Consider the following 27,759-nt stretch of genomic DNA (forward strand, 5'->3'; position numbering starts at 1 on the left):
ACAGGAACTGATTCAACCAATTCGCCTCACCAGCATGCAACAGATTTCAGCGGCTCTTCCCTCTCTCCCCTTCCTCCATTCTGCAATAGACCTCTAGCTTGCTTACCACTACGTCTACCCCAGCCTCTAATCGTTTGCAGTGATTCTAATATTTAAGTCAACAGCACCTAAAACACAGTCCATGCTCATGGCAACCTTTCTGCCAAAGAGTCTGAGCAATGGCCTTTGATCAAAAACATGACCTAAGCAGGCCGGGTGCGGTGGCTCACGCCTGTAATCCCAGCACTTTGGGAGGCCGAGGCGGGCATTGATCACCTGAGGTCGGGAGTTCGGGACTAGCCTGACCGACACGGAGAAACCCTGTCTCTACTAAAAAAAAAAATACAAAATGAGCCAGGCGTGGTGGTGCATGACTGTAATCCCAGCTAATTGGGAGGCTGAGGCAGGAGAATCACTTGAACCCAGCAGGCGGAGGTTGTGGTCAGCCAAGATCGTGCCATTGCACTCCAGCCTGGGCAACAAGAGCAAAACTCCGTCTCAAAAAAAAAACAAAAACAAAAAACAAAACAAAACATGACCTAAGCAGTGTAGAGTAAGACCAAGCTAAAGACTCCTTCCCCTTTAGAGAAGAGATGCACCTTTTCTCTCCCAATAATGGGCCCCCACCCCAGTAGAATCTAGATTTAAAGATTTGGAGCCCAGCTTTTAGCCAGAGGCTCTGGTGCCTCCCTGGAACAACATGGTTTTGGTTTTTCCTAAAGAAGGTCTAGAATGGTCTGCTCAGCTTCGTGCTTTAGAGACCAACGGACAATGCAACATCATGCAGAAACTGCTTCTTGAGGGGACAGGGAGGAGTAACCAATGTATAATACTTTTAGTGGTGACTAACTCTGAAATTTAGAAAATGAGCCTGGAATTACAGTTATCTTGTCAGCAGTCTTTTTTTTTTTTTTTATAAATTTTTGTGTTTGTTTGTTTTGAGATGGAGTCTCGCTCTGCTGCCAGGCTAGAGTGCAGTGGCACAGTCTCTGCTCACTGCAACCTCCCCCTCCTGGGTTCAAGCGATTCTCCTGCCTCAACCTCCCAAGTAGCTGGGATTACAGGCACGTGCCACCAAGCCCAGCTGATTTTTGTATTTTTAGTAGAGATGGGGTTTTACCACGTTTGCCAGGCTGGTCTTGAACTCCTGACCTCGTGATCCGCCCGCCTTGGCCTCCCAGAGTGCTAGGATTACAGGCATGAGCCACCGCGCCTGGCCTTTTTTTTTTTTTTTTTTTAATTTTTTTTTTTGTCGTCAGCAGTCTTAAATATATGCTTTTTCCAAATTAACTCCTCTTCCCAGACACAATGTTCTAATAATCACTTAGATTACATAAATTAGAAAGAAAAAAGGTTCAGATGATGTTAGATTCTTTTTTAATTAGCTGAAACAACGAATCCTAGTAAGAAATGGGAAAAAACAGTATATTGTTAGCCTGACAATGATTAACTGAAAACACAATTCAGAATCATGACATTTTTTCTAATACAAAGAAAGAAAATCCAGCATTACTATAGAAGCCATTTACAAATCCATGATTCAAACAGAAAAAAAGTAGTAGATCTAGGGCAAAGATATAGGGGGTGACGTGCTTATGTTCACTTAGAACTAACTGCAAAGTCAGAGGAATGCCGGATGTAACCAGTGAGTCAGGATGGCTCACAGAAAGGCAGGGGCCTGCAAGGTATAACCTTGACATCAGTCAGGTGAGTCTGTCTTAGAACACAACTAATGTGCACAGCCAGCCCTCCAACAATGGGCTTCTAGAAAGGGAAATGGAGATTTTTGTGATCTATCTTCCATTTGGGATGTGGTTTGAAATGATAAGTGTGAAGTAAAGAGAAGCCAAAAAAAAAAAAAAAAGCACACTCTTACCTTGTGGAAAAAGACTATTCAAATTAATATTCAACCAAAAAAACCAAAAATCAATTTGGCCAACTAAATCCAATAAGAATACAACCTAAGAAAAATGATTCCGGCCGAGCGCGGTGGCTCATGCCTGTAATCCTAACACTTTGGGAGGCCGAGGCGGGTGGATCACCTGAGGTCAGGGGTTCGAGACTAGCCTGGCCAACGTGGCAAAACCCTGTCTCTACTATAAATACAAAAAAATAGCTAGGCGTGTTGGCGCATGCCTGTAATCCCAGCTACTTGGGAGGCTGAGGCAGGAGAATTGCTTGAACCCAGGAGGCAGAGGCTGCAGTGAGCCGAGATTGTGCCACTGCATTCCAGCCTGGGTGACAGAGTAAGACTCTGTCTGAAAAAAAAAAAAAAAAAAAGAAAAGAAAAAAGAAAAATTATTCCATCGGTGAAACTTTCCTTTTTTTTTTTTTTTTTTTTTTTTTTTTTTTGAGACGGAGTCTCGCTCTGTCTCCCAGGCTGGAGTGCAGTGGCGCGATCTCGGCTCACTGCAAGCTCCGCCTCCCGGGTTCCCGCCATTCTCCTGCCTCAGCCTCTCCGAGTAGCTGGGACTACAGGCGCCCGCCACCACGCCCGGCTAATTTTTTTGTATTTTTAGTAGAGACAGGGTTTCACCGTGGTCTCGGTCTGCTGACCTTGTGATCCGCCCGCCTCGGCCTCCCAAAGTGCTGGGATTACAAGCGTGAGCCACCGCGCCCGGCCGAAACTTTCCTTGATAGTTCTTTTTTTTTTTTTTTTTGAGACGGAGTCTCGCTCTGTCACCCAGGCCGGAGTGCAGTGGCGCGATCTCGGCTCACTGCAACCTCCACCCACTGCAACCTCCGCCTCCCGGGTTCACGCCATTCTCCTGACTCAGCCTCCCGAGTAGCTGGGACTACAGGCGCCCACCACCTTTTTTTTTGTATTTTTAGTAGAGACGGAGTTTCACTGTGTTAGCCAGGATGGTCTCGATCTCCTGACCTCGTGATCCGCCCACCTCGGCCTCCCAAACATTGATAGTTCTAACAGCAAGGGTATACTATGGCTCTAGAAACTGAACCAAAAGGTTTTTCTTTTAAACAATATGGAAAATATATTAGAAGTGCTTGGCCGGGCGCGGTGGCTCACGCTTGTAATCCCAGCACTTTGGGAGGCCGAGGCGGGCGGATCACGAGGTCAGGAGATCGAGACTACGGTGAAACCCCGTCTCTACTAAAAATACAAAAAAAAAATTAGCCGGGCGTGGTGGCGGGCGCCTGTAGTCCCAGCTACTTGGAGAGGCTGAGGCAGGAGAATGGCGTGAACCCGGGAGGCGGAGCTTGCAGTGAGCCGAGACTGCGCCACTGCACTCCAGCCTGGGTGACAGAGCGAGACTCCGTCTCAAAAAAAAAAAAAAAAAAAAAAAAAAAAAAAGAAGTGCTAAGTAAATCTACCAAGAAATGGGCTTCACACTAATAACAGGCCCAGATAAAATTCTCTTTCCTTCTAGACAGGCTAGTGAAAGGTATACTCTAATACATCAAGAATCAGAGTCAGATTTGAATCCTCAAGCTCAAAAATCCATTCCCAGAGGGTATCCTACTCATTGTTAAGGGTTATGAGCAGGCTGGCTGCAGGGTAGATTTCATAAGACTCACACTAAGCCTATTCTGCTTTCCTGCAGGCTCCTCACCTAACTTGGTATGTAATCAGCCAGTCACACACACATGCATGGTCTAGCCCTTGACTATCTTTTGTCCTTGCAGGCATGCTCTTCCCCTTGGTCTCTACAATTCACCAACAACAGCCTTCTATCAGTGTCTCAAGTATACCAAGCTCTTTGCTGCTTCTAAGCCTTTGTACGTGATGTTTTCCTTACTTGGAAGAGTTTCCTTTAAATCTTAGCTTATGCTTACACTTCCTCGGTGGAAATCTTCCCAGCCTAGGTTAGATGTTATGTGCTCTTGGTACCTGCCACTTCTCTTTTGAGGCCCTTCATTCAATTCTAAGTATATTTCTGAACAGTCATTTAGTGTCTGACTTCCTTACTGGACTGCAAGTTTCATGAGGGTCTGCCCTGTCCCCTGCTGTATTCCCAGCACCATAGCTTAGTATGTGTGGCACACAAGTATGCAATATGTAGGTTTTTTTGTTTGTTTGTTTTTTTAATTTTTTTTGAGATGGAGTTTCACTCGTTAGTAGAGACGGGGTTTCACCATGTTGGCCAGGCTGGTCTCAAACTCCTGACCTCAGGTGATTCACCAACCTTGGCCTCCCAAAGTGCTGGGATTACAGGCTCAGTGAGCCACCGCACCTGGCCAATATGTAGTGTTTCAAAAAATAAATTTAAAAATTATAAATTAGGTAATGTAAAAGACATATACACTTAAAAGTGGCTGGAAGCAAAGCTTTAACATGCTACCTGACATGGGATGAAGAATGAATCCTGTGCTAAAATGGAGCATTCAAAATAGATGAATCCTATGCAACCAGCAGGTTACTAAGGACTTTCCCCAACAACAGTAGCAGAAACAAGGGCTGAGCTTTGGAGAGTGAGAGCCAGAAAATCTAGTATTCACCACAGATGCAAAACACCAGGCTAGATGTTCCCAAATTAAGATTGTAACAGGTAGAAAGGACCCTGCCCTTCTGATAGTGAAGTCTATTCAGGTGACAGAGTAGAAATGGTGCAACTTTCTTGTTCTCCACTTTGGAGAGAATTCTCATTAACAAACTAACTACTTTATCCAGGTTCTCCTATGTACAATATCCATTCTTATTTCTCACAAGGGTATGGAAGGAAAACAACTGGTATTTCGCTTCTCCCTTCCCTCCATTCAAGCTTACCTCATGTCTACAACTCACCTGAACAGCTCCTCCTAGCATGACAGCCACCAGCCCCATGGACATGCTCAGCGTCTGTGATTCCACAGTGCTCTCTGCCTGATGGGCCAGGCTTGCACAGGCTCTCTGCAATGTTGCTGCTACAAAGTCCACCACCTACCAAAAAAAGGGAATTGAGAATCAATCGGGAATGAAAAAAAAAAATCAAAATTCTCCTTACATCTTATGTCTACATCCTCATCTTCTTCATCTACATCATGATAGCAAGAACCATCCAGAACAACTGCTATTTACCATGCAGGTGTGATGTTCAGTGTTTTGCTTTTTGTTTTTTAAACATTTACCGGTTTATTATAAAGGTTATTACAAAGGACGCAGATGAACAGATAGATGGATAGGACAAGTGGGTGGGGGTGTAGCTTCCATGCCCTCTCTGGGCTAGCCTCACTCCCAGCATCTCCACATGTTCAGCAAGCGGGAAGCTCCCAAGTGTTTCACATGTACAATCTCATTTAGTTCTCATATCAACTCTACGAGGTCAGTACTATTATCCTCATTATGAAATGAAGAATCTGAGAATTTAAAAGGTTGTTTGTTTAAGGCCATACACTTAATAAATGAGAAAGCCTATTCATACTTTTCCAAATGTTTTAATATGCTACTCCAACTTCCTTTACTTTTCATGAATTTTGCCTGAAAATTAAAAAGCAAAATGACTTGTAAATTAACTCAAAATGGATCACGGACTGCAATCAAAATACAAAATTATAAACTCCTAGAAGATAACATGAAAAATCTAGATGATCTTGGGTATGGTGATGACTTTTCAGATACAACACCAAAGGCACAATCCGTGAAAGAAAGTAATGATAAGCTAGACTTTACTGAAGTTAAAAATTCCTGCTCTGCGAAAGACACTGTCAAGAGAATACAAAGAGAAGCCACAGACCGGGAGAAAATATTCATCCAAAACAGTCTGACAAGAGACTGTTTTCCAAAATTTACAGAGAACTCTTAAAGCTCAATAATAAAACCTGGGTTGAGCACGGTGGCTCACGCCTGTAATCCCAGCACTTTGGGAGGCCCAGGTGGGTAGATCACTTGAGGTTAGGAGTCGAGACCAGCCTGGCCAACATGGTGAATCCTGTCTCTACCAAAAAATTATCCGGGCATGGTGGCGCACCTGTGGTCTCAGCTACTCGGGACGCTGAGGTGGAAGAATCGCTTGAACCAGGAGGTGGAGGTTGCAGTGAGCTGAGATAGCACCACTACACTCCAGCCTGGGCAAAAGAGGGAGACCCTATCTCAAAAAAAAAAAAAAAAAAAAAAAAATTAGCCAGGCATAGTGGCAAGTGCCTCTAGTCCCAGCTACTCAGGAGACTGGGGTGGGAGGACTGCTTGAGCCCAGGAGGTCAAGGCTGCAGTAAGCCATGATGGTGTCACTGCACTCCAGCCTGTGTGACAGAGAGAGATCCTATCTTGAAAAGAAAAGAGCCCAATTTTTTTTTTTTTTTTTTTTTTTTTTTTTTTTTTTTTGAGACGGAGTCTTGCTCTGTCGCCCAGGCTGGAGTGCAGTGGCGCAATCTCGGCTCACTGCAAGCTCCACCTCCCGGGTTCACACCATTCTCCTGCCTCAGCCTCTCTGAGTAGCTGGGACTACAGGCGCCTGCCACCACGCCCGGCTAATTTTTTGTATTTTTGGTAGAGACGGGGTTTCACTGTGGTCTCGATCTCCTGACCTCGTGATCCACCTGCCTCGGCCTCCCAAAGTGCTGGGATTACAAGCGTGAGCCACCGCGCCCAGCCTAAAAGAGCCCAATTAAAAATGAGCAAAAGTCCTGAACCGACATCTCGCCAAAGAAAATATACAGATGGCAAAAAAGCATATGAAAAGATGCTCCACATCCTATGTCACTGGAAAACTGGAAATGAAAGCATTGGTGATATACTGTTACACACCTAATAGAATGGCCAAAATCCAGAGAACTGATTTCACCAGGAATGCTGGTGAGGATGGAGATCAACAGGAGCTCTCATTCATTCATTGCTGCTGGGAATGCAAAATGGTACAGCCACTTTGGCAGACAGTTTGGCAGTTTCTTACAAAACTAAACATACTTTCACCATACAGTCTAGCCATTGCTTGCCTTGATATTTATCCAAATGAGTTGAAAACGTATGTCCACACAAAAACCTGCACATAGTTGTTTATAGCAGCTCTAGTCATAATTGTTAAAACTTGGAAGTAACTGCCGGGCGTGGTGGCTCAAGCCTGTAATCCCAGCACTTTGGGAGGCCGAGGCGGGCGGATCATGAGGTCAGGAGATCGAGACCATCCTGGCTAACACGGTGAAACCCTGTCTCTACTAAAAATACAAAAAATTAGCCGGGCGTGTTGGCAGGCGCCTGTAGTCCCAGCTCCTCGGGAGGCTGAGGCAGGAGAATGGCCTGAACCCGGGAGGCGGAGCTTGCAGTGAGCCGAGATCGCGCCACTGCACTCCAGCCTGGGTGACACAGCAAGACTCCGTCTCAAAAAAAAAAACAAAAAAAAACTTGGAAGTAACCAAGATGTCCTTCAGTAGGTGAATGCATCAATAAACTGTGATACATCCAAACAATGGAAAAACAGCACCAAAAAAATGGGCAATCAAGCTATGAAAAGACATGGAGGAAACTCGAATGCATATTACTAAGGGAAAGAAGCCAAGCTGAAAATGCTACATGCTGTATGACTTCAACTATATTACATTTTGGAAAAGGCAAAACTATGCAGACAGTAAAAAGATCAAGGGTTGCCGGGGTGAGGAGAGAGGGAGAACAGAACAGGTGGAGCATAGAGGATTTTTAGGGTGGTGAAACTATTCTGTATGATACCATCATGGTAGATACAGGGCATTACAAATTTGTCCAAATCCATAGGCTGTACAACACCAAGAGTGAGCCCTAGTGTAAACTATGGACATTGGGTGGTGATGTGTCAATGTAGACTGATCAGCTGCAAAAAATGCATCACTCTGGTGGGAGATGTTGACAATGGAGGAGGCTATGTTGTGTGAGTGCAGGGAGTGCAAGGGAAATCCCTGTCTCTTCTGTTCAATTTTGTTGTGAATCTAAAACTGCTCTAAAAAAAAACTCTTTATAAAAAATGACCTGTTACTTTCTCACTATGTCAGAGGGTCCTGGATCTGCTTCTCAAAAGGAGGTTTCCTCCTCAGGGATTCCTGCCCTGACTCACTCCCGACATTTTGACAGTCTCATTCTAGAAAGTAAAGAATGGAGGGGTAGTGTTCAACTTCATCTAGAAGCCAGTGTCTTCGAACCATCTGTGCAAATGATTGACAGTAGCGATCCCCAACCCTTTTGGCATCAGGGACCGGTTTCATGGAAGACGATTCTTCCACGCACCGGGGTTGGCAGGGGCGGGAGGGGGAGAGGGGCGGGGAATGGTTTCAGGATGAAACTGTTCCACCTCAGATCATCAGGTGTTAGTTAGATTCTCATAAGGACTGCACAACCTAGATCCCTCACATGCACAGTTCACAACAGGGTTCGTGCTCCTATGAGAATCTAATGCTGCTGCTGATCTGATAGGAGGCGGCGCTCAGGTGGTAAAGCTCACTTGTGCACTGCTCACCTCCAGTTATGCGGCCCGGTTCCTAACAGGCCATAGAACAGTACCAGTCCATGGCCTGGGGGTTGGAGACCCCTGATCTAGAGTCTTTTTTTAAGTATTAAATATTTGAAAGGATTAAGACTGTTCCTAGACAAGATTTTATATAGCATTTGGCTAACAACTAAGCTTTAAATAGAATTAATATGGTCAGCATCATTTTCAATGCATTTGGATTAATCACCTTAAGTAAAAACACCTTTGAATAAATGACAGCACACAAATACACATGCATGCACACACACACTCATACTTAGGATTAATGACTCAAAAGAGAGAAATCATTTTAGAAATGGAAAGGCTGAGAAGGTCATAATAAGCCTCCAAACAACATGCAAGCTTGCATGTTTAATTCTCTGGACAAATCACATGCTGTGCTAGAATCTTTATTGCAAGCTTAAAGTCAGGAGAATGGCTTGTTAACACTTGTCTTCTGAAGCAACGCAGGAAACTAGAAAGGTTATTAAAAGTTCCACTTACTGAAATGAACAATGCTGTTTATGGCAGTTTTCACCACCTCCTCCATCCCTAAGATTTTATTCATACTAGAAGATAAGGACACTGGCCCTTTCTAGAGAAACTAGGTAGAAACTGTTTCTACTATCTTGGGCCAACTATTTTGCCTCCAGGGAGTTTTCTAAAGCACTCCTTAGCTGGGCACAGTGGCTAACGCCTGTAACCTAATACTTTGGGAGGCCAAGGCAGGAGATCACTTTAGGCCAGGAGTTCAAGACCAGCCTGGCAACAAAGTGAGACCCTGTCTCTACAAAAAATTAAAAAATTAGCCAGGTACAGTGGCACACATCTGTAGTGCTGGCTACCCAGGAAGCTGAGGTGGGAGGATTGCATGAGCCAAGGAGTTCAAGTTTGCAGGGAGCTATTTCGCCACTGCACTCCAGCCTGGGCAACAGAGTGAGACCCTGTCTCTAACAACAATAACAAAAAATATATAAAGCATTCCTAAATTACTCAACTAGGACTATTTAGCCTTCCAACTTTTTCTAAATGCCTTTCGGCTTTTTTTTTTTTTTTTTTTTTTTGAGAGAGGTTAGCTCTGTTACCCAGGCTGGAGTGCAGTGGCGTGATCTTGGCTCACTGCGACCTCCGCCTTCCGGGTTCAAGCAATTCTCCTGCTTCAGCCTCCCAAGTAGCCTCCCAAAGTGCTGGGATAACAAGCATAAGCCATTGCATCCGTCCTCCACTATCTATATGTGTGTGTGTGTGTGTGTGTGTATGTGTGTATGTGTGTATACAGATATAAAAACAAGTAGTATGATCCTATTACTAAAATAGACACTTTCTATGTTTGTATGTATGTTTTAAAAAAAATTCAGGGAACTGTTAACTGTAAAGAGATAGCCAACAATCATTGTCATCTATGAAGTACTCTTTCCGCCAAACTTTCTTTGTGTTAACCCCAAAACCCCCTACCCATTTGGACAGCAGCTCCTCCCCCTACTATACATTTCCTGTGATTTTGGTGGGGCTTCCAGCCACAAGAATAGGTGTGTGACTGAAGCCTGTTCTAAAATTTATATACGTTGTGGAGAGTGGGGACAGATCTTTACTTTTTACTTAAAACTTCTTATAAACGTACATAATTTTAAAAGCCAAATATTCCTGAAAGCTTATAGTGAAAAATAGCAGTGCCCTACTTCATTTCTTCCCATCTGATTCAGGCTGTACAGAAGCAACCACTTTTAGTTTGGTTTAATAATAAACTGTTTAGTTTATTAATAACATTAAGTCCAGGCGCAGTGGCTCATGCCTGTAATCCCAGCACTTTGGGAGGCTGAGGCAGGCAGATCACCTGAGGTTGGGAGTTTGAGACCAGCCTGACCAACATGGAGAAACCCCATCTCTACTAAAAATACAAAAATTAGCCAGGTGTGGTTGCAGGCACCTGTAATCCCAGCAACTCTGGAGGCTGAGGAAGGAAAATCGCTTGAACCAGGGAGGCAGAGGTTGTGGTAAGCCGAGATCGCGCCATTGCACTCCAGCCTGGGCAACAAGAGTGAAACTCCGTCTCAAAAATAATAATAATATTAAACATTTACTATTTACCAAGCACAATTCTGAACACGTTACACGTATTAACTCATTTAATCCTCATAGTAGTCCTATGGGGGTGTCTAAACCTGCTGCCAAGACTCTGATACCTGAATGGAAGGGGTGGAGGCCTCATTTTTGAGGACGCAGACTTCAACTTATACCTCCTATTTTTCAGTTCTCCTCTCCCACCCAGTTCAGAGTCCCTTGGGCTCAACATCTCTCAAGAGTAAACCTCCAGTCTTTTGCTGGGAAGGGGAGGTGGTTGTACAAAGGGAAGGAACGAATGAAGGAATTTACTGAATCCTATACAGCCTTTCAAACTGTTTTAAGCTCTAAATTCAACTCCATTTTTAGAGCTTATCTGGTGCTTCCTGTCCATCCAGGGTTCTGCAGTAAAAAGGAGCCTGCTCCTTTTTTTCTTATTTTTCTTTCAAAAAAAAAAAAAAAATTTAGGCCGGGCACAGTGGCTTACACCTCTAATCCCAGCACTTTGGGAGGCCAAGGTGGGTGGATCACCTGAGGTCAGGAGTTTGAGACTAGCCTGGCCAACATGGTGAAACCCCATCTCTACTAAAAATACAAAAATTAGCCAGGCGTGGTGTTGGGTGCCTATAATCCTAGCTACTCGGGAGGCTGAGGCACGAGAACCGCTTGAACCCGGGAGGCACAGGTTGCAGTAAGACGAAATTGCGCCGCTGCACTCCAGCCTGGGCGACAGAATGAGACTCTGTTTCAAAACAAAAAACAAAAAACAATTAGCTGGGCATGGTGGTGCATGCCTGTAGTCCCAGCTATTTGAGAGGCTAAGGGGGGAGGATTGCTTGAACCCAGTGGGTGGAAGGCTGCAGTGAGCTATGATCTTGCCACTGAACTTTGTAACATTTGTTATTACCCTTTTTTTTTTTTTTTGAGTCTCACTCTGTCACTCAAGCTGGAGTGCAGTGGCGCAATCTCGGCTCACTGCAACCTCCGCCTCCCGAGTTCAAGCATTTTTCATGCCTCAGCCTCCCAAATAGCTGGGATTACAGGCGCTTGCCACCACACCCTGTTAATTTTTTTTTTTTTTTTAGAGATGGGGTCTTGCTATGTTGATCAGGCTGGTCTCGAACACCTGGGCTCAAATGCTTCGCTCACCTTGGCCTCCCAAAGTGCTGGGATTACAGGCGTGAGCCACCACACGTGGCTGGCTATTACCTTTTAGGTCTCTTCTCTGCTGCTCTGTTGGTCCCTGTGGCTTCCAGAGGGAGCAGATAAACATGTGTTCACGGCCGGGCGCGGTGGCTCACGCCTGTAATCCCAGCACTTTGGGAGGCCGAGGTGGGTGGACCACAAGGTCAGGAGATCGAGACCACGGTGAAACCCCGTCTCTACTAAAAATACAAAAAATTAGCCGGGCGCGGTGGCGGGTGCCTGTAGTCCCAGCTACTCCAGAGGCTGGGGCAGGAGAATGGCGTGAACTCAGGAGGCAGAGCTTGCAGTGAGCCAAGATCACGCCACTGCACTCCAGCCTGGGCGAACAGAGTGAGACTCCGTCTAAAAAAAAAAAAAAAGAAAAAAAAAAGAAAAAAAAAAAAGTGTTCAGTACACTGTCTTTCACCAGAAGTCCCTATTTTTTACATTATGAACTTCCCTATTGTTTAAATGTTTTTTGTTTTTTGAGATGGAGTTTTGCTCTTGTCACCCAGCCTGGAGCGCAGTGCAGTGGTGCGATCTCGGCTCACTGCAACCTCCGCCTCCCAAGTTCAAGCGATTCTCCTGCTTCAGCCTCCCAGTAGTTGGGATTATAGGCACGTGCCACCATGCCTGGTTAATTTTTTGTATTTTTAGTGGAGATGGGGTTTCACCATGTTGGCCAGGCTGGTCTCAAACTCCTGGCCTCAAGTGATCTGCCCACCTCAGCCTCCCGAAGTGCTGGGATTCCAGGCGTGAGCCACTGCACCCGGTCTAGTTTTTGTATTTTCAGTAGAGGTGAGGTTTTGCCATGTTGCCCAGGCTGGTCTTGAACTCCTGGGCTCAGGCAATCCTCCTGCTTCAGACTCCCAAAGGGCTAAGATTACAGGCGTGAGTCATAGCACCCAGCCAAGATGTAATTTTCTAGTTTTCTTTTTGAATTTTTAGCTGTGATTCTCCTATAAAGAAAGATTTTCCTTCATATACCATTTGGTTACCCTGACATACAATTCCTACAGGAAACACAAGACAAATGCTTTATTCTTTCCCTTTACTTATCCAGGTACAAAATAATGAGTTGATGCCCTGGCAATCGCAAAGATGTCCTATGAGGGTTTTTTTCTTTGACTCAGATTTTTATATCTTTGATGTACTTCAACCGTTGCAGGCATTATTCGTTTTAATGATCTAATTGTCCTATCTATGGCAATGGGAGTCCCTTCAAGTTGGCTCCAGTGTGCTACAGATATGATCCCATTCATCTTAGGTCGTTTCCTTGTATTTAAGCACAACAAGATGCCTTGAGGCTTATAAATGTATGATTCCTGCCTGCCTCAGACTTTGAATCAACCTTATTCCATATAGAGCTTAGAATTCTTTTAGTAGAAAATGGTATTTAGAAACTATAAATTGGGCTGGGCACAGTGGCTCATGCCTGTAATCCCAGCACTTTGGGAGGCCGAAGACAGGTGGATTGGTTGAGGTCAGGAGTTCAAGACCAGCCTGGCCAACATGGCGAAACCCCGTCTCTACTAAAAATACAAAAATTAGCCAGGCGTGGTGGCATGTGCCTGTAATCCCAGCTACTTGGGAGGCTGAGGCAGGAGAATCACCTGAACCCGGGAGGTGGAGGTTGCAATGAGCCGAGATCGCACCACTGCACTCCAGCCTGGGCCGATAGAGTCAGACTTGGTCTCAAAAAAAAAAAAAGAAACTATAAATTGTCACTAAGAATGCTTATTGCCACTGGGTTGTCATTGCTTCTTGGGATTGACAATGGACTGAGCTGGAAATATCTATTTTTTAAAGAGAGAAAAATAAATTATGAGTTCATACTAATATTTCCAACTGAAATTCAATATTACAGGGTTTTAAGCTAGGCACGGTGGTGTGTACCTGTGGTCTCAGCTACTTGGGAGGCTGAGGTGGGAGAATCGCTTGAGCCCAGGAATTCAAGTCCAGCCTGGGCAACATAGCGAGACTCTGTCTCTTAAAATAAAATAAAATAAATTATAGGGTCTTTGCTCTGGTTCTTTACTTTATACCTCTTTTTTTTATGCTAAAAATATTGATTCCTAATAATATTCACAAAATTATATTAACTTATTTTCTTCATCTATATGTGTGTTTCAAAATAATATACCAATAATGGCTGGGCACGGTAGCTCACGCCTGTAATCCCAGCACTATGGGAGGCCAAGGTGGGTGGATCACCTGAGGTCAGGAGTTCAAGATCAGCCTGGCCAACATGGTGAAACCCCATCTCTACTAAAAATACAAAAATTAGCTGGGCACAATGGTGTACACCTGTAATCCCAGCTCCTTGGAAGGCTGAGGCAGGAGAATCGCTTGAACCCAGGAGGTGGAGGTTGCAGTGAGCTGAGATTGCGCCACTGCACTCCAGCCTGGGCGACAGAGAGAGACTCCGTCTCAAAAAAATAAAATAAAATAAAACAATATACCAATATTATCACGAGCAGTGACATTACCCAGTGCAATTTAATATTTCCTTGTGGTTCTTTTTGCCCTGATACATTTTAACCTTAGCTGAAAGATAATTTAATGGGACAAATCATTTTTGTACCAGCCTGACACCATTGTTCCTTAATTAGGAGTAAAGGGAGCTAAGTGCAAAAGCTCAAGTCATATCAGTTTTTAGACCATTTCCCCTTCCAACTAGCATCCTGAGACAAAAACATAAGGTCTGGATGAAAAAGTCTTCAGGTAATGGATATAAACACAGGAGAAACAGATCACCCTACTGAGTAACACGGGGTCAGTGAACTGAAAGAATAAGAGGCCAGGAAAGAAATCATGAGCATAATTCTCATTAAACAGGCATGGTAAGTCAGAGCTGACAGGCAGCTGCAAATTTTCTCAGCAGGAGCTATAGTGAAATGCTGCTTAGCAACACCCGAAGGCAGATGACAATGACGACCATACAAAGAGCTGGAGAATCAGATTTAAGCGTGACAATCATGCCATCTTACAACTGCCTATTGACCAACCAAGCAACAACTAATTCTAGTTAAGTGGTAGAATCTGGCAACTGTACTGCCTTTGCTTTATTACTTTTATTTCCTATCTTTTTTAAAGGTGGGAAAAATAATGTCTGAGCCAATACAATTCAGGCACTGACTCACATAGTGATACTCCTCTAAAAGCATTTTTTAAAAATCTTAAAACTTTACAGAATGTTGTGGAGATAAGCTGTTAGACAACCTATAATAAAATTCAAGGTGATCTCATTATTATTAGTGATTTCTTCAAGTTGAGTGTATAATCATTTTCAAGTTTTGATACACCTTAGAATCATCCATGGAGCTTGAGTAGGACAAAGATGCCCGGGCTCTAATGCAGACATGCTGAATCAGAATCTCTAAACGTGGGCTGGCTATCAATATATTGAAAAAGATCCCAGATAACTTTTTTTGCACCCAAAGTTGAAAACTACTATAACATAACATATAAACATTTAAGACAAAATTTTACTTGCATGAGAATCACCTCGGGAGCTTCTTAAACGTGTGGAGTCTCAGGACACTGGAACGTTTTGGATTCAGTGGCCTGGTGTGGGCTGTGTAGTTTCCATATTTAACCAGCATTCCAGGAAACACCTCATGATCCAGGTGTCATCAAATCACACTCTCAGCAACATTTTTAAACTTTATTTTTTGGAAAGAAAAAAAGGCTGGGGTCCAGAATGTGGCAACTACTGACCTGAGTGATGTTTGTGAATATCTGCTCAGACATTCTCTCGCACAGAATAGCCACCAGCTGCAGGACAAGCAGCTTCCGCTCTTGGCCTTCCGCAAGAAGAGTCTGATGTTGCTCTAATTCCAAGAGGCTCTTGCTGGAGAAGGGCTCAGTTTTTAACTCTGTTTCATTTTCCGAGGCCACATGAGTCAACTCCTACAAGCATGGCAGGAAAGAAAAAGTGAAGATATAAGCCAGTAGAACTAAGGCCTTCTCAAACATAAGTAGAAAACTTTGTTTGAACTGCATGTTTAAAGAAATAGTCTGTTTGTTGCAACATTATTTATAATAGCCAAAACTTGGAGACAAGCTAAATGTCCAGCAATAAGAAAAAATTATGATGTATTTACTGTATCACAGCAGTTAAAATAAATGAATTAGATTTATATGGTTATCAATATAGACAGATCTCAAAAACACTACTGAGTGAAAAATCTAAGTTGCAGAATAATATGTACAGTATGATACCATGTATATAAAAATTTAAAATCTCATAATAAAACACACACACAAAGAAATGGTTTGACAAGCTTTCTGCTTTGTGGGTATTTTTATTTTTTCTACTAGTGGCCTTCCTTGAACTGAGACCTCAGATCACCTCACATTCTCAAACCCCTTTTGGAGACCATGAGATGCCTCCAGCACTACAGCTCTTTTCCTCTAAGATACTTAGAACTAACTTCTAAGAAATCATGTATTACTGTGGGTTTTGTAGGCTATTCACCTACCCTTTTTGGCTCACTGAAACCTCTGCCTCCTGGGCTCAAGTGATCCTCTCACCTTAGCCTCCCAAGTAGCTGCGACTACAGGCACAAGCCACCATGCCAGGCTAATTTTTTTTTGTATTTTTGGTAGAGACGGGGTTTCGCCGTGTTGCCCAGGCTGGTCTCAAATGCCCGAGCTCAGGTGATCCACCTGGTCGGCCTCCCAAAGTGCTGGGATTATAGGCGTGAGCCACCTTTTTTTAAGTATACAATTAAGAGCGCATCCCCTTGGAACATTATTTAGAAAGAGTATTGCTGGGCATGGGGATGGGTTTGAACATGGGAGGTAAGAAAGCATCAAAAAGTGTCCCCTATTTCAAGTTCTTGAAATGTTAGCCCTGATTCCCTCCTTGAATTCTCCCATAGCCACTTAAACTCTCTTAGAGTTCTTTTAAAGTAGACACTTTATTTAGGGGAAGAAGCTGAGAAAGCAGAGCTGGAGGTCACTGGCTTATGATGTCATACAGTGCAACAAGGAGTAACATTATGGGGTACAAGTTACTGTCAGAGTACAGAAGAAAAGCAAGCAAAGCACAACCACTGGCACTAAGAAACAAACCCGGAAAAGGCTTCAAGTGCCTGCAAAATGAAATGAAGGAGGCAGAATTGCTAAATCTCCTTTGCAAATACCTGACAAAACAACAGTCAGAAAGGATAAGGGATTACTCTATAGCTGTAAAACCTGCTATTAACTTCAAAAGAGTTCTTACTGTCAACACGGAGCAAAGATTAACCCTTTCATAGATGGAGGGTTTTGCTTTGTTCATCTCTAAACTGTCAGTGCCGATTACTTGGAGAAGTAGTAGATAACATGAGTACTAGTGAAGAAAAGTTTCTTCTTTTTACCAATCCAAAGGCTACTAAAAAATAAATTCCTTTATGTCCTCTGACCATTTTCCTTAAATTAGGGCCTACATTTTAGGACCTAAAATTATAAATGCTTTGAAAATTCAAAGGGTTTCCTGGAACTCCCCTGGAACAACACTGACCAGGAACTACAGGTAGTTCTTACTTTCAAACAGAAGATGAAGAAGTCTCCTGCCAAACCGCATTCCTGGCAGTGGGACAGCAAGTCCCCGAGATGCTCCACCCGGCCCTGCTCTGAGGATACCTTCTTGTACAGGGCTTCATCTTCATCTTCATCACTGCAATGCAGGGTAGAATTTATCTTGGCAGTGTCACCAGAGATACACATAATTTTAAACCCCATAACAATCTTCTAAAGTAACATGTTATGTCCAAACAGTTAACCATTAAAAAGATCCCCCAAATTTATTTAACTTATTTTATTATTTCTCCATTCTGAAAAAAGTATTGATTATCAGAAACTAGGCTGTTATGGGCCAGGCACGGTGGCTCACGCCTGTAATCGCAGCACTTTGGGAGGCTAAGGCGGGCGGATAATGAGGTCAGGAGATCGAAACCATCCTGGCTAACACAGTGAAACCCCGTCTCTACTAAAAAAAAAAAAAAAAAAAAAAAAAAAAAATCAAGGTCTGGGTGAGGTGGCTCACACCTGTAATCCCAGCACTTTGGGAAGCCAAGGCGGGTGGATCACCTGAGGTCAGGAGTTTGAGACTAGCCTGGCCAACATGGTGAAACTCCGTCTCTACTAAAAAATACAAAAATTAGCTGGGCGTGGTGGCTCATGCCTGTAATCCCAGCTACTTGGGAGGCTAAGGCAGGAGAATCGCTTGAACTCAGGAGGTGGAGGTTGCAGTGAGCCGAGATCGTGCCATTGCACTCCAGCCTGGGTGACAAGAGCGAAATTCCATCTCAAAAAAAAAAAAAAGAAAGAAAGAAACTAGGCTGTTATGTCCTGCGTGGTCATGAAGATGGATATTAGCCAGGCACAGTGGTGCACACCTGTAGTGCACTAGGAGGCTGAGGCAGGGAGACTGCTTGAGCCCAGGAGTTTGAGGTTGTAGTGCATTATGGTCACAACTATGAACAGCCACTGAACTCAAGTAACATAGACAACATGGCAAGATCTCATTTCTAAAAAAAAAAAAAAAAAAAAGATGGATGTTGGAGAATTACTATTACTTCTGCAAAAGCAAGGAGGAATTAAAGTATAAGTCATACGCAGATATTCTGGGTCCTGAGGAAAAACAAAGAGAAGGCTGCAAAGTAAGGCTAGATCACAGAGGGCCTTGGATATCATTCAAAGGAAATTTGACTTTTTTTTCTGATGAGCCACTGAAGGGTTATGGGCAGCAGAAAAAGACGTGATCATCATGGGAGGACATGCAGTCTCAACTGAAAGGAACCAATTAGCTGAGGTAAGAAAATGCATAAAGGTTCAGAAAAATGAGTAGGTTGAACATGATTACCAAGTTATAAAATCTGGCTAAATCAGTGCTATGATTACTGTGAACATTTCTATATTTATTTATTTGAGATAGAATCTCACTCTTGTTGCCCAGGCTGGAATACAATGGCGCGATCTTGGCTCACTGCAACCTCCACCTCCTGGGTTCAAGTGATTCTCCTGCCTCAGCCTCCTGAGTAGCTGGGATTACAGGTGCCCGCCACCATGCCCAGCTAATTTTTTGTATTTTTAGTAGAGACAGGGTTTCACTATGTTGGCCAGGCTGGTCTCAAACTTCTGACCTCGTGATCCGCCCACCTCGGCCTCCCAAAGTGCTGGGATTACAGGCGTGAGCCACTGTGCTCGGCCATTTTTTGTTTTTTGTTTTTTTTAATTTTTGAGACAGGGTCTCACTCATTGCCTAGGCTGGAGTGCAGTGGTGTGATCATGGCTCACTGCAGCCTCAACCTCCCAGGGTGAGGCAATCCTCCCACTTCAGCCTCCTAAGTAGCTGGGACTACAGAGGGGCACCATCACAACCAACTAATTTTTGTATTTTTTTGTAGAAACCGGGTTTTGCCACATTGCCCAGGCTGGGCAAGAAATTTTTGTACTTTCTCATGAGGTACTATGGCTTTTAGTTTTTAATTCTTCTGACAAGTGAAGAGACAAAGATACTATGTATACATATACATATACCTGTGTGTGTACTTACTATTAATTTTTTTTTTTTTGAGATGGAGTTTCGCTCTTGTCACCTAGGCTGGAGTGCAATGGCACGATCTCGGCTCACTGCAACCTCCACCTCCTGGGTTCAAATGATTCTCCTGCCTCAGCCTCCTGAGTATCTGGGATTACAGGTGCCCGCCACCATACCTGGCTAATTTTTGTATTTTTAGTAGAGACAGGGTTTCACCATGTTGGCCAGGCTGGTCTCAAACTCCTGACCTCGTGATCTGCCCACCTCAGCCTCTTCCAAAGTGCTGTGATTACAGGCGTGAGCCACTGTGCCTGGCCCCAATTTTATTTTTTTGAGACATAGTTCCATTCTTGTTGCCCAGACTGGAGTGCAATTGCGCAATCTTGGCCCACCACAACCTCCGCCTCCTGGGTTCAAGGAATTCTCCTGCCTCAGCCTCCCAAGTAGCTGGGAATACAGGCATGCGCCACCATGCCACCAGGCCCGGCTAATTTTATATTTTTAGTAGAGATGGGGTTTCTCCATGTTGGTCAGGCTGGTCTTGAACTCTTGACCTCAGGTGATCCGCCCGTCTTGGCCTCCCAAAATGCTGGGATTACAGGCATGAGCCACTGTGCCCGGCCTTTTTTAAGAAATGGGGTCTCGTTATGTTGCCCAGGCTGGTCTTGAACTCCTGGCCTCAAGCAATCCTCACACCTTGGCCTCCCAAAGTGCTGGGATTACCAGTATGAACCACCATAACCAGCTCAAGATACTATATTATTATACCGTATCATCATATAAACAAATACAAAGGCATTGAAGATGCACTAAAAAGCAAAACACTAAAATAATGTGAACAGGAAGTAAGATACTAGTTGACTTTTGTTTTCCTCTTTATGTGTTTTTTGTACTACACAAAGAATATGTGTTATTTCAGTGACCAATGACATAAAATTTTTTCAGACTAAATTGAGAAAAAAAATGACGGATGTTTCTTCATCTCATTGAAAAGTACAATTATTAATTTGGCAGACCATTTCATCGGGCAGTATGTCTCAATGTGCCAGGCCGGGCACGGTGGCTCACACCTGTAATCCCAGCACTTTGGGAGGCCAAGGCGGGTGGATCACGAGGTCAGGAGATCAAGACCACCTTGGCTAACACGGTGAAACCCCGTCTCTACTGAAAATACAAAAAAATTAGCCAGGTGAGGTGGCGGGCGCCTGTAGTCCCAGCTACCTGGGAGGCTGAGGCAGGAGAATGGCGTGAACCTGGGAGGCGGAGTTTGCAGGGAGGCGGAGTTTGCAGTGAGCCGAGATGGCACGACTACACTCCAGCCTAGGCACCAGAGCAAGACTCTGTCTCAAAAAAAAAAAAAAAAAAAAAGTGCCAGTTCACTAAGAACATGGACTTCATATTCCTCTAATAGAATGAATAACCTATACATTTAGCTTAAGATATTTCTTGTATTATCCCAGAATCTTCCAGAGTCCTTCAGATCAGTCATGTTTTCTCCACAACATTCTATGTTAAAGGAAAAGCCAAAATGGATAAACGTCACTTCTAAGCTTCTGTGAGCCATTTTGATTGTGAAAATGAAGTACTGTATTCAAATACTCCTAAAACAACATGACGTTAGCCTGGCATGGTGGCGCGCGCCTGTAGTCCCAGCTACTCGGCAGGCTGAGGCAAGAGAATTGCTTGAACCCAGGAGGCGGAGGTTGCAGTGAGCCAAGATCATGCCATTGCACTCCAGTCTGAGCAATAGAGCAACACTCAGCCCCAAAAAACAAAACAAAACAAAAACACATGACAATTATCTTAAGAAGCACTACTTTAGTCACTCTTAAAAATTCAACGATAAAGAGTAAATTCCAAACAATTATATTTAATTCCAGAAAAGTAAAAACTCTGGATCTAAAGATCATAAAATCCAAGCTGCTCTTATAGAGTTTCTTTAAATAAACTTCTTCCTTTTTTTTTTCTTGAGACAGTCTCGCTCTGTCACCTAGGCTGGAGTGCAGTGGCGCAATCTTGGCTTACTGTAACCTCCATCTCCTGGGTTCAAGTGACAGTCCTGCCTCAGCCTCCCGAGTAGCTGGGACTACAGGCGCCAGCCACCACAACCGGCTAATTTTTGTATTTTTAGTAGAGATGGGTTTCACCATGTTGGCCAGGCTGGTGTTGAACTCCTGACCTCAAGTGATCCACCCACCTCGGCCTCCCAAAGTGCTGGGATTACAGGTGTGAGCAGCCACCACGCCTGGCCCTTCTCTTTTTTTTTTTTTTTTTTTTTTTGAGATGGTCTCGCCCTGTTGCCCAGGCTGGAGTGCAGCGGTACGATCCCAGCTCACCGTAACTTCCACCTCCCGATTCAAGCAATTCTTGTGCCTCAGCCTCACAAGTAGCTAGGTCTACAGGCATGCACTACCATGCCTGGCTAATTTTTGTATTTTTAATAGAGCTGGGTTTTACCATGTTGGCCAGGCTGGTCTCAAACTCCTAACCTCAGGTGATCCACCCGCCTCAGCCTCCTAAAGTGCTGGGATTACAGGTGTGAGCCACCGTGCCTGGCCAAAAACATCTTCTTGATAACTGCTGCTGGGCAGAATAGCAGCTTGAGTTTGTACTGATAATTCTGTTTGCAATCTATGTGTTTTTCTATTTTCCTCAAGTCCATCAAACTGAAGGGGTGTTTTAAAACTTTACCAAGTTAACCATGAATATATAATTATATTTCAACACTTCAACAAACAGCAGCACTTTGAATGTGATGTGAAATCCAAACAGGATAGCAGTCACCCGTGAATATTACATGGACTATGACCAACAGGAATTTACGTTCTGAGGTAATAACATTAGATCATCCAGAAAGTGGAAATAATTTAAAATATGCAATTGTGAGATGTTGGAGAAATAAATGATCCATTCCACTAATATTTATTAAGCACTTTCTAATCAATCCCTATAAGAAACAAATTTCCATCATAAAATTACCATAAAAGATAGCTATCAGACAATTTCCCTCAGGAATAAGTCTGACTATAAACACACACATATACCATTTTGAGAGTCAGAAAGATAATTGGATTATTATGGTGTTAAGGGTGAACATGTGTTTGCCCTTTACTCTGATTAACTGGCAAAGACGGTGGAGTAAGTGGGCTTGTTGTGATGCAGAGCTGTGAGGCTCCAGTAAATTGCACCAATTATTAGCAGGCATCTTGGGAAAAAACCTGGAGGGTTATTTAAGGCTCACGTTTCATTTAGAGAATATAAATAGCAGGCACCTCAGCCACTTGAGTTTCTGATTTCTTTTCTATCAGCGCCCCTTAGTGGTTGAATCACTGAATGGCCTTTTGGGTGGAACTAAATCTGAAGAGACAGTAATGGATGGGTGGACTCACCTAATGGCCTCTTTGATGGTAATCATAATGCCACCTTGAGTGGCAGCTCTAAACTGACACAGAGAATGGAGAGAGGGCACAGCTTTGTCCAACCCTGCAAATCCTTTCAGGCTGGCAATTGCCTTCTTCCTTTCCAGCTTCCCCAGAATCCATAATAAGATTTCTTGGCAAAGTGACCTGGCAGAAAAAGCAGTTATGAATGAGCTTGTCATCTTACTCCATGCATCTAACAAGCTAACATAAAAAAAGAAAGAAAGGCTGTCAGGTTCCACTGCATTTTAAATGCTGGCACGATCTCCTAGTACTACTGAAATGCAGAAGTGGAAAGTGTGTTTCTTGTGAATTTCAGAATGCAAATATGCTGAAATTCAATGAGTGACTGACTAATCCTTGGCTCTGGCAGCAACCCTGATTTGCCACATGAGCCCCACGTGATTTCTTTTTTTTTTTTTTTTTTTTTTTTGGTAATTCCAAGTGTACTACTGCCTTTGCATCAGGCACTGTCAAAGAAAGTATACACGGATAAAAATCATCTACTCTCAGCAAGACCAATAGCTGGAGACCAAGAAACAGCATACCAACAAAATATTGCTGATTCCTCAACCCCTTTCATCTGTGCCAATTAACTAGAAGAGGAACTAAATCACTGTTCACATGTTCCTTGTCAGTCTCTGATGAGGACATGACAGTGCTGTGAGGACTTGAGTTTTAAAACAAAAACAAGAGGCCAGGTGCGGTGGCTCACGCCTGTAATCCCAGCATTTTGGGAGGCTGAGGTGGGTGGATCACCTGAGGTCAGGAGTTCAAGACCAGCCTGGCCACATGGTGAAACACTGTCTCTACTAAAACTACAAAAATTAGCTGGGCATAGTGGAAGGTGCCTATAAGCCCAGCTACCCAGGAGGCTGAGGCAGGAGAATCGCCTGAACTCAGGAGGCGGAGGTTGCAGTGAGCCAAGATCATACCACTGCACCCCAGTCTGGGTGACAGAGTGAGACTCCACCTCAAAAAAAAACAAAAACAGGAGTTATTTTATGGACTGTCCCTTGAAACCAAGTTCACAGATGTGCAGCCTCCCTCTTCCAATGCATTCTCTCTTGTTGCCATTGCCGCTGTGGGATACAAGGATGTGCTGACTCAAGCTGAAGAGCCAGGGGCACTATGTAAGCTTTGAATAGTACAAAAGATGGTGTTTTCCTTCACCACTTAGCAATGGTGATAATGATAGCTACCATTTATTGAGCTTACTATTTGCCGGGGACTGTACTAAACACATTAATGCATATTTAGTCTTCACAATAACTCTGTGAAGAAGGTACTATTATTGCATATTGGATTACATGTGAGGATCTCCAAACACCAAAAATCATAATTCTGTAGGACTTGAGATAACTCTTACCTGGAGGAAGAAACAACATAAATTACTGTGAAAATAGAGCTGATACAAAATGAATCCTACTTAAATTCTACGACAAAGGAGTATTTTCTGGATGACTAAGAAATCCCTTCTTTCTAAACAACACACTGCATCACCAACACCAAATCCCAGGCTAAATTACAAAGTGCCACATTCAGATCTAGATTTTCCAAATGTGTTTTCTAACTCCCCACAAGGTCATTATGATCCATCCCCTATTTCCTTCTTCCTAGACATGTAATTGCAGTATTTCTCACTGATTGAAAAGTGGCATATTTACACATGTAAACAGAGATTTTGTCTTTGAGATTTAGGACAGAGGCTGAGGAAAGTCATTCTAAAAACTGTATCCAATGCCCTGTGATCTTCAAAATTCTTGTTCTCTTCTAGATGAGCAAAATAGGAAGATCCCAGTGTTTTCCTGACTTTGAAAGGAAATGATAATTTCAAAGTGGCAAATATAAATTCAAAATAAGAACAAAAACAACATGCAAAAAAGACATTACAATTTATAAACAAATAAGTTTCTATTTATAAACAAATAAGGGTCCCTTGATTGTTTACCTTATGTGAGACACACTCTGCTTAGTAAAACAGTAGAGAAGAAAAAGCACCCCCAGGACTGGAAGCAGGGAATCCATCAAAACTGTTAAAGGTTCATTCCCAACCACGTACACCTAGAAAAAAGGAAATGGTGAAGAATAATAATCCCATGACTGCCTGGCCAGAGCAATGAGAATCACACACCAAACACCTAGCAGGGCTCAGCGTCTTAAGCAATATCTCATCTGAATCACACCATTTTAGCTCCAAAGATGTGCTCAGATATGGCAATGAAACCATTTGAGTTTGGCAGATAGGCTGAAACAAGACAGTGAACTGGAACAGCACCATTTCATGTGTGCAGTCCCTAGAACTGCCCAGAATAGGTCAACTACCCTGCTTTCTGACCTCTTCCTTTCCTACTTTTGGCTATGTCTGAGTTTCCTAATCTACCTATTGTTTAACTAGATGATAACTGTCCTACTGCTGAAGGCCCTGCTATTAGGAACAAGTAATTACTACCAAAGGGAAAAACTTAAAACTGGATTTGGAAAATCAAACCAAACCCAAAACACTGCTTATTCCAGTTTCATCACTCTTAAGATGTGACCACCACATGGACATGTCCTATTCTCCCTAATTCTATAAATGTTCAAAGAAATTATCCTGTAGGGCTGGGCACAGTGGCTCATGTCTGTAATCCCAGAATTTTTGGAGGTCATGGAGGGAGGATTGTTTAAGGCCAGGATTCAAGCCTAGCTGGGCAACATAGTAAGACCCCATCTCTACAAAAAAATTTAAAAATTAGCCAGGCTTGGTAGTGCACACCTACAGTCCTAACTACATGGTGGGCTGAGGCAAGAGGATCGCTTGAGCCCAGGAATTCAAAGCTGCAATAAGCTATGATCAAGCTACTGCCCTCCAGCCTGGGTGACAGAGTAAGACCCTGTCTCAAAAAAGAAGAAAAGTAATTGCACTCTTCACCTAGATCTGTACTGGCTCTACATGGTTAAGTGTGTGAGGATGTTGACTACTGCCTGTGGAAAAAAAAAAAAAGTGTGTGAGGATGGTGACTTTTATTAATAATCATAATGTTGCATGTTTTAGTTGTATCTTTCAATAAGGCTAGCACAAATGCATTCAATTCAACAAACTTTTACTGAACGCTCACTGGGCTCAAAGCACTGTTTTAGGTACTGTAGTGAATATAAAAATCAGTAAGGGTCATAATCCTTCATATTGCTTGTGATATATGGGAAGAATAAAAAAAGTAAACCTATTATTATATTTGAAATGTGGTCTCTCTCACCCAGGTTGGAACGCAGTGGTGCAATCACAGATCACTGCAGCCTCAATTTCCAAGCTCAAGTGATATTCCCATCTCAGCCTCACGGGTAGCCGGGACCACAGGCACACACCAGCATGCATGGCTAATGTTTTGTATTTTTAGTAGAGATGGGGTTTTGCCATGTTGCTTAGGCTGGTCTCGAACTCCTGGGCCCAAGCAATCCTCCTGTCTCGTCCTCCCAAAGTGCTGGAATTATAGGCATGAGCCACTGCACCCAGCCAAGTAAACCAATAATAATAATAATAAGGCAGATAATTGAAAGTATCTTAAGAAGTACAAAAATGTTATTCAAAACTCCAATTAAACACGATAGGATTTCAAAATGTAATTCTGTTATAAGAAGTTAATTAAAACCTGATAGTATGGACAGTGATAATGGTAAAAAGAGAAAGAAAATGAGCTGACAATGATTATGCTCATGGTACATGTTCTGGGAATCATAATAGGTTTTTATCTTCCAAGTACTATGCTAGATTCTTTAAAGAGCTAGCTTGTTAAAATTATAACAATCTCACAAAGTCACTACTAGCGGCCCTATTTTGAGAGTGAAAGGGGCCCAGTATGATGGCTCACAACTGTAATCCCAGCACTTAGGGAGGCGAAGGAGGGAGGATCACTTGAGCCCAGGAGTTTGAGAACAGCCTTGGCAACATGGTGAGACCCCATCTCTATAAAAAATAAAATAAAATACAATACAATAAAAGGAAGGGAAGGGAAGTTCAAAGAGGCCCTTATTTATAGAAAAGAGTTTTGAAGTAGGAATCAACGTTGTTCATGAAACTAAAGATCATGGAGGCACTTTCATGAGCTGGAAAAATCTCTGTACTTTTCCAGTGAATCCTGTCTCTTAAAAATCAACCCTAATTTTTCACATCCCTTAAGCCTCCTGACTCTTCTCTGGAGCCTGTTAGCCAAGGAGCCAGCTTCCTGTGCATGATCTAATCTCCATAAGCCCAGCTAAATGAAGTGCTGTGTACAGCAGCGTTCAGAAGTCATGTACAGGCCTAATGATGATATCACCAATTACAGGAGGCAAAAGAAGAGATTCTTCCAGATAACGTAAAGACCTATTGTTTGGCTTTGGATCCTGTGTTCTCAGAGGTAATCCCTGTGGAGCCATCCTTCCTTACCAGGATTTTTTGTACAAAAAATAATAAGCCCCCATACAAGAACAAAGAAAACAAAAAACAAATGGAGTTAAGTCTTCATTATTTACTGGCTTGATAGGGCCAAAGCACCCCAAACTTTAACAAGAACTCAACTGAGCACATTCCTCAGGGGTATATGTTGTTGCTGATAAATTCCTCTAATTTGGCCAGGGGTGGTGGCTCACACCTATAATCCCAGCACTTTGGGAGGCTGAGGCGGGTGGATCACCTGAGGTCAGGAGTTTGACATCAGCCTGACCAACATGGTGAAACCCCATTTCTACTAAAAATATAAAGTTAGGAGTGCATGGTGGCACATGCCTGTAATCCCAGCTGCTTGGGAAGCTGAGGCAGGAGAATTGCTTGAACCCGGGAGGCAGAAGTTGCAGTGAGCCGAGATCGTGCCACTGCACTCCAGCCTGGGCAACAAGAGTAAAACACCATCTCAAAAAAAAAAAAAAAAAAAAAAATTCCGCTAATTTTTTGTGTGTTTCTTCCTTATACTTTTCTGTATCTTCTTATAATGAACAAGTACTACTTGTGCCTAAAATTTAGGAAATAACGTACAGCTATTTATACATATATATTATTTTTATATAAAGATTCAACAAATGTTTATTGAGTGCCACTTTTGTGCTAGCACACTTGCAGCCCTGCAGATACGGTGCTGAACAAAGTATCTGCTTCAAGGAGCTAACATTCTAGTCAAGGAGACAGGCAAGAAACAAC

The 27,759-nt window shown here is 43.2% G+C and overlaps 1 protein-coding gene across 5 annotated transcripts in view; it reads right to left on the reverse strand.

The window, feature by feature from the left end:
- TANGO6 (transport and golgi organization 6 homolog) overlaps positions 1 to 27,759 on the reverse strand; it is a 263,274-nt gene that overhangs the window by 178,466 nt on the left and 57,049 nt on the right. For all 5 annotated transcript variants that reach the window (XM_055298416.2, XM_055298415.2, XM_055298418.2 and 2 more), the window contains exons 8-12: positions 24,556 to 24,668; positions 22,575 to 22,751; positions 17,187 to 17,319; positions 15,375 to 15,566; positions 4,784 to 4,918 (exon numbers count right to left, since the gene is read on the reverse strand). In XM_055298416.2, the coding sequence (XP_055154391.1) occupies positions 4,784 to 4,918; positions 15,375 to 15,566; positions 17,187 to 17,319; positions 22,575 to 22,751; positions 24,556 to 24,668 (750 nt within the window). The remainder of the gene's footprint in view (positions 1 to 4,783; positions 4,919 to 15,374; positions 15,567 to 17,186; positions 17,320 to 22,574; positions 22,752 to 24,555; positions 24,669 to 27,759) is intronic.

Source organism: Symphalangus syndactylus, chromosome 11 (genome assembly GCF_028878055.3).
Source record: "Symphalangus syndactylus isolate Jambi chromosome 11, NHGRI_mSymSyn1-v2.1_pri, whole genome shotgun sequence".
NCBI classification, from domain to species: domain Eukaryota; kingdom Metazoa; phylum Chordata; class Mammalia; order Primates; family Hylobatidae; genus Symphalangus; species Symphalangus syndactylus.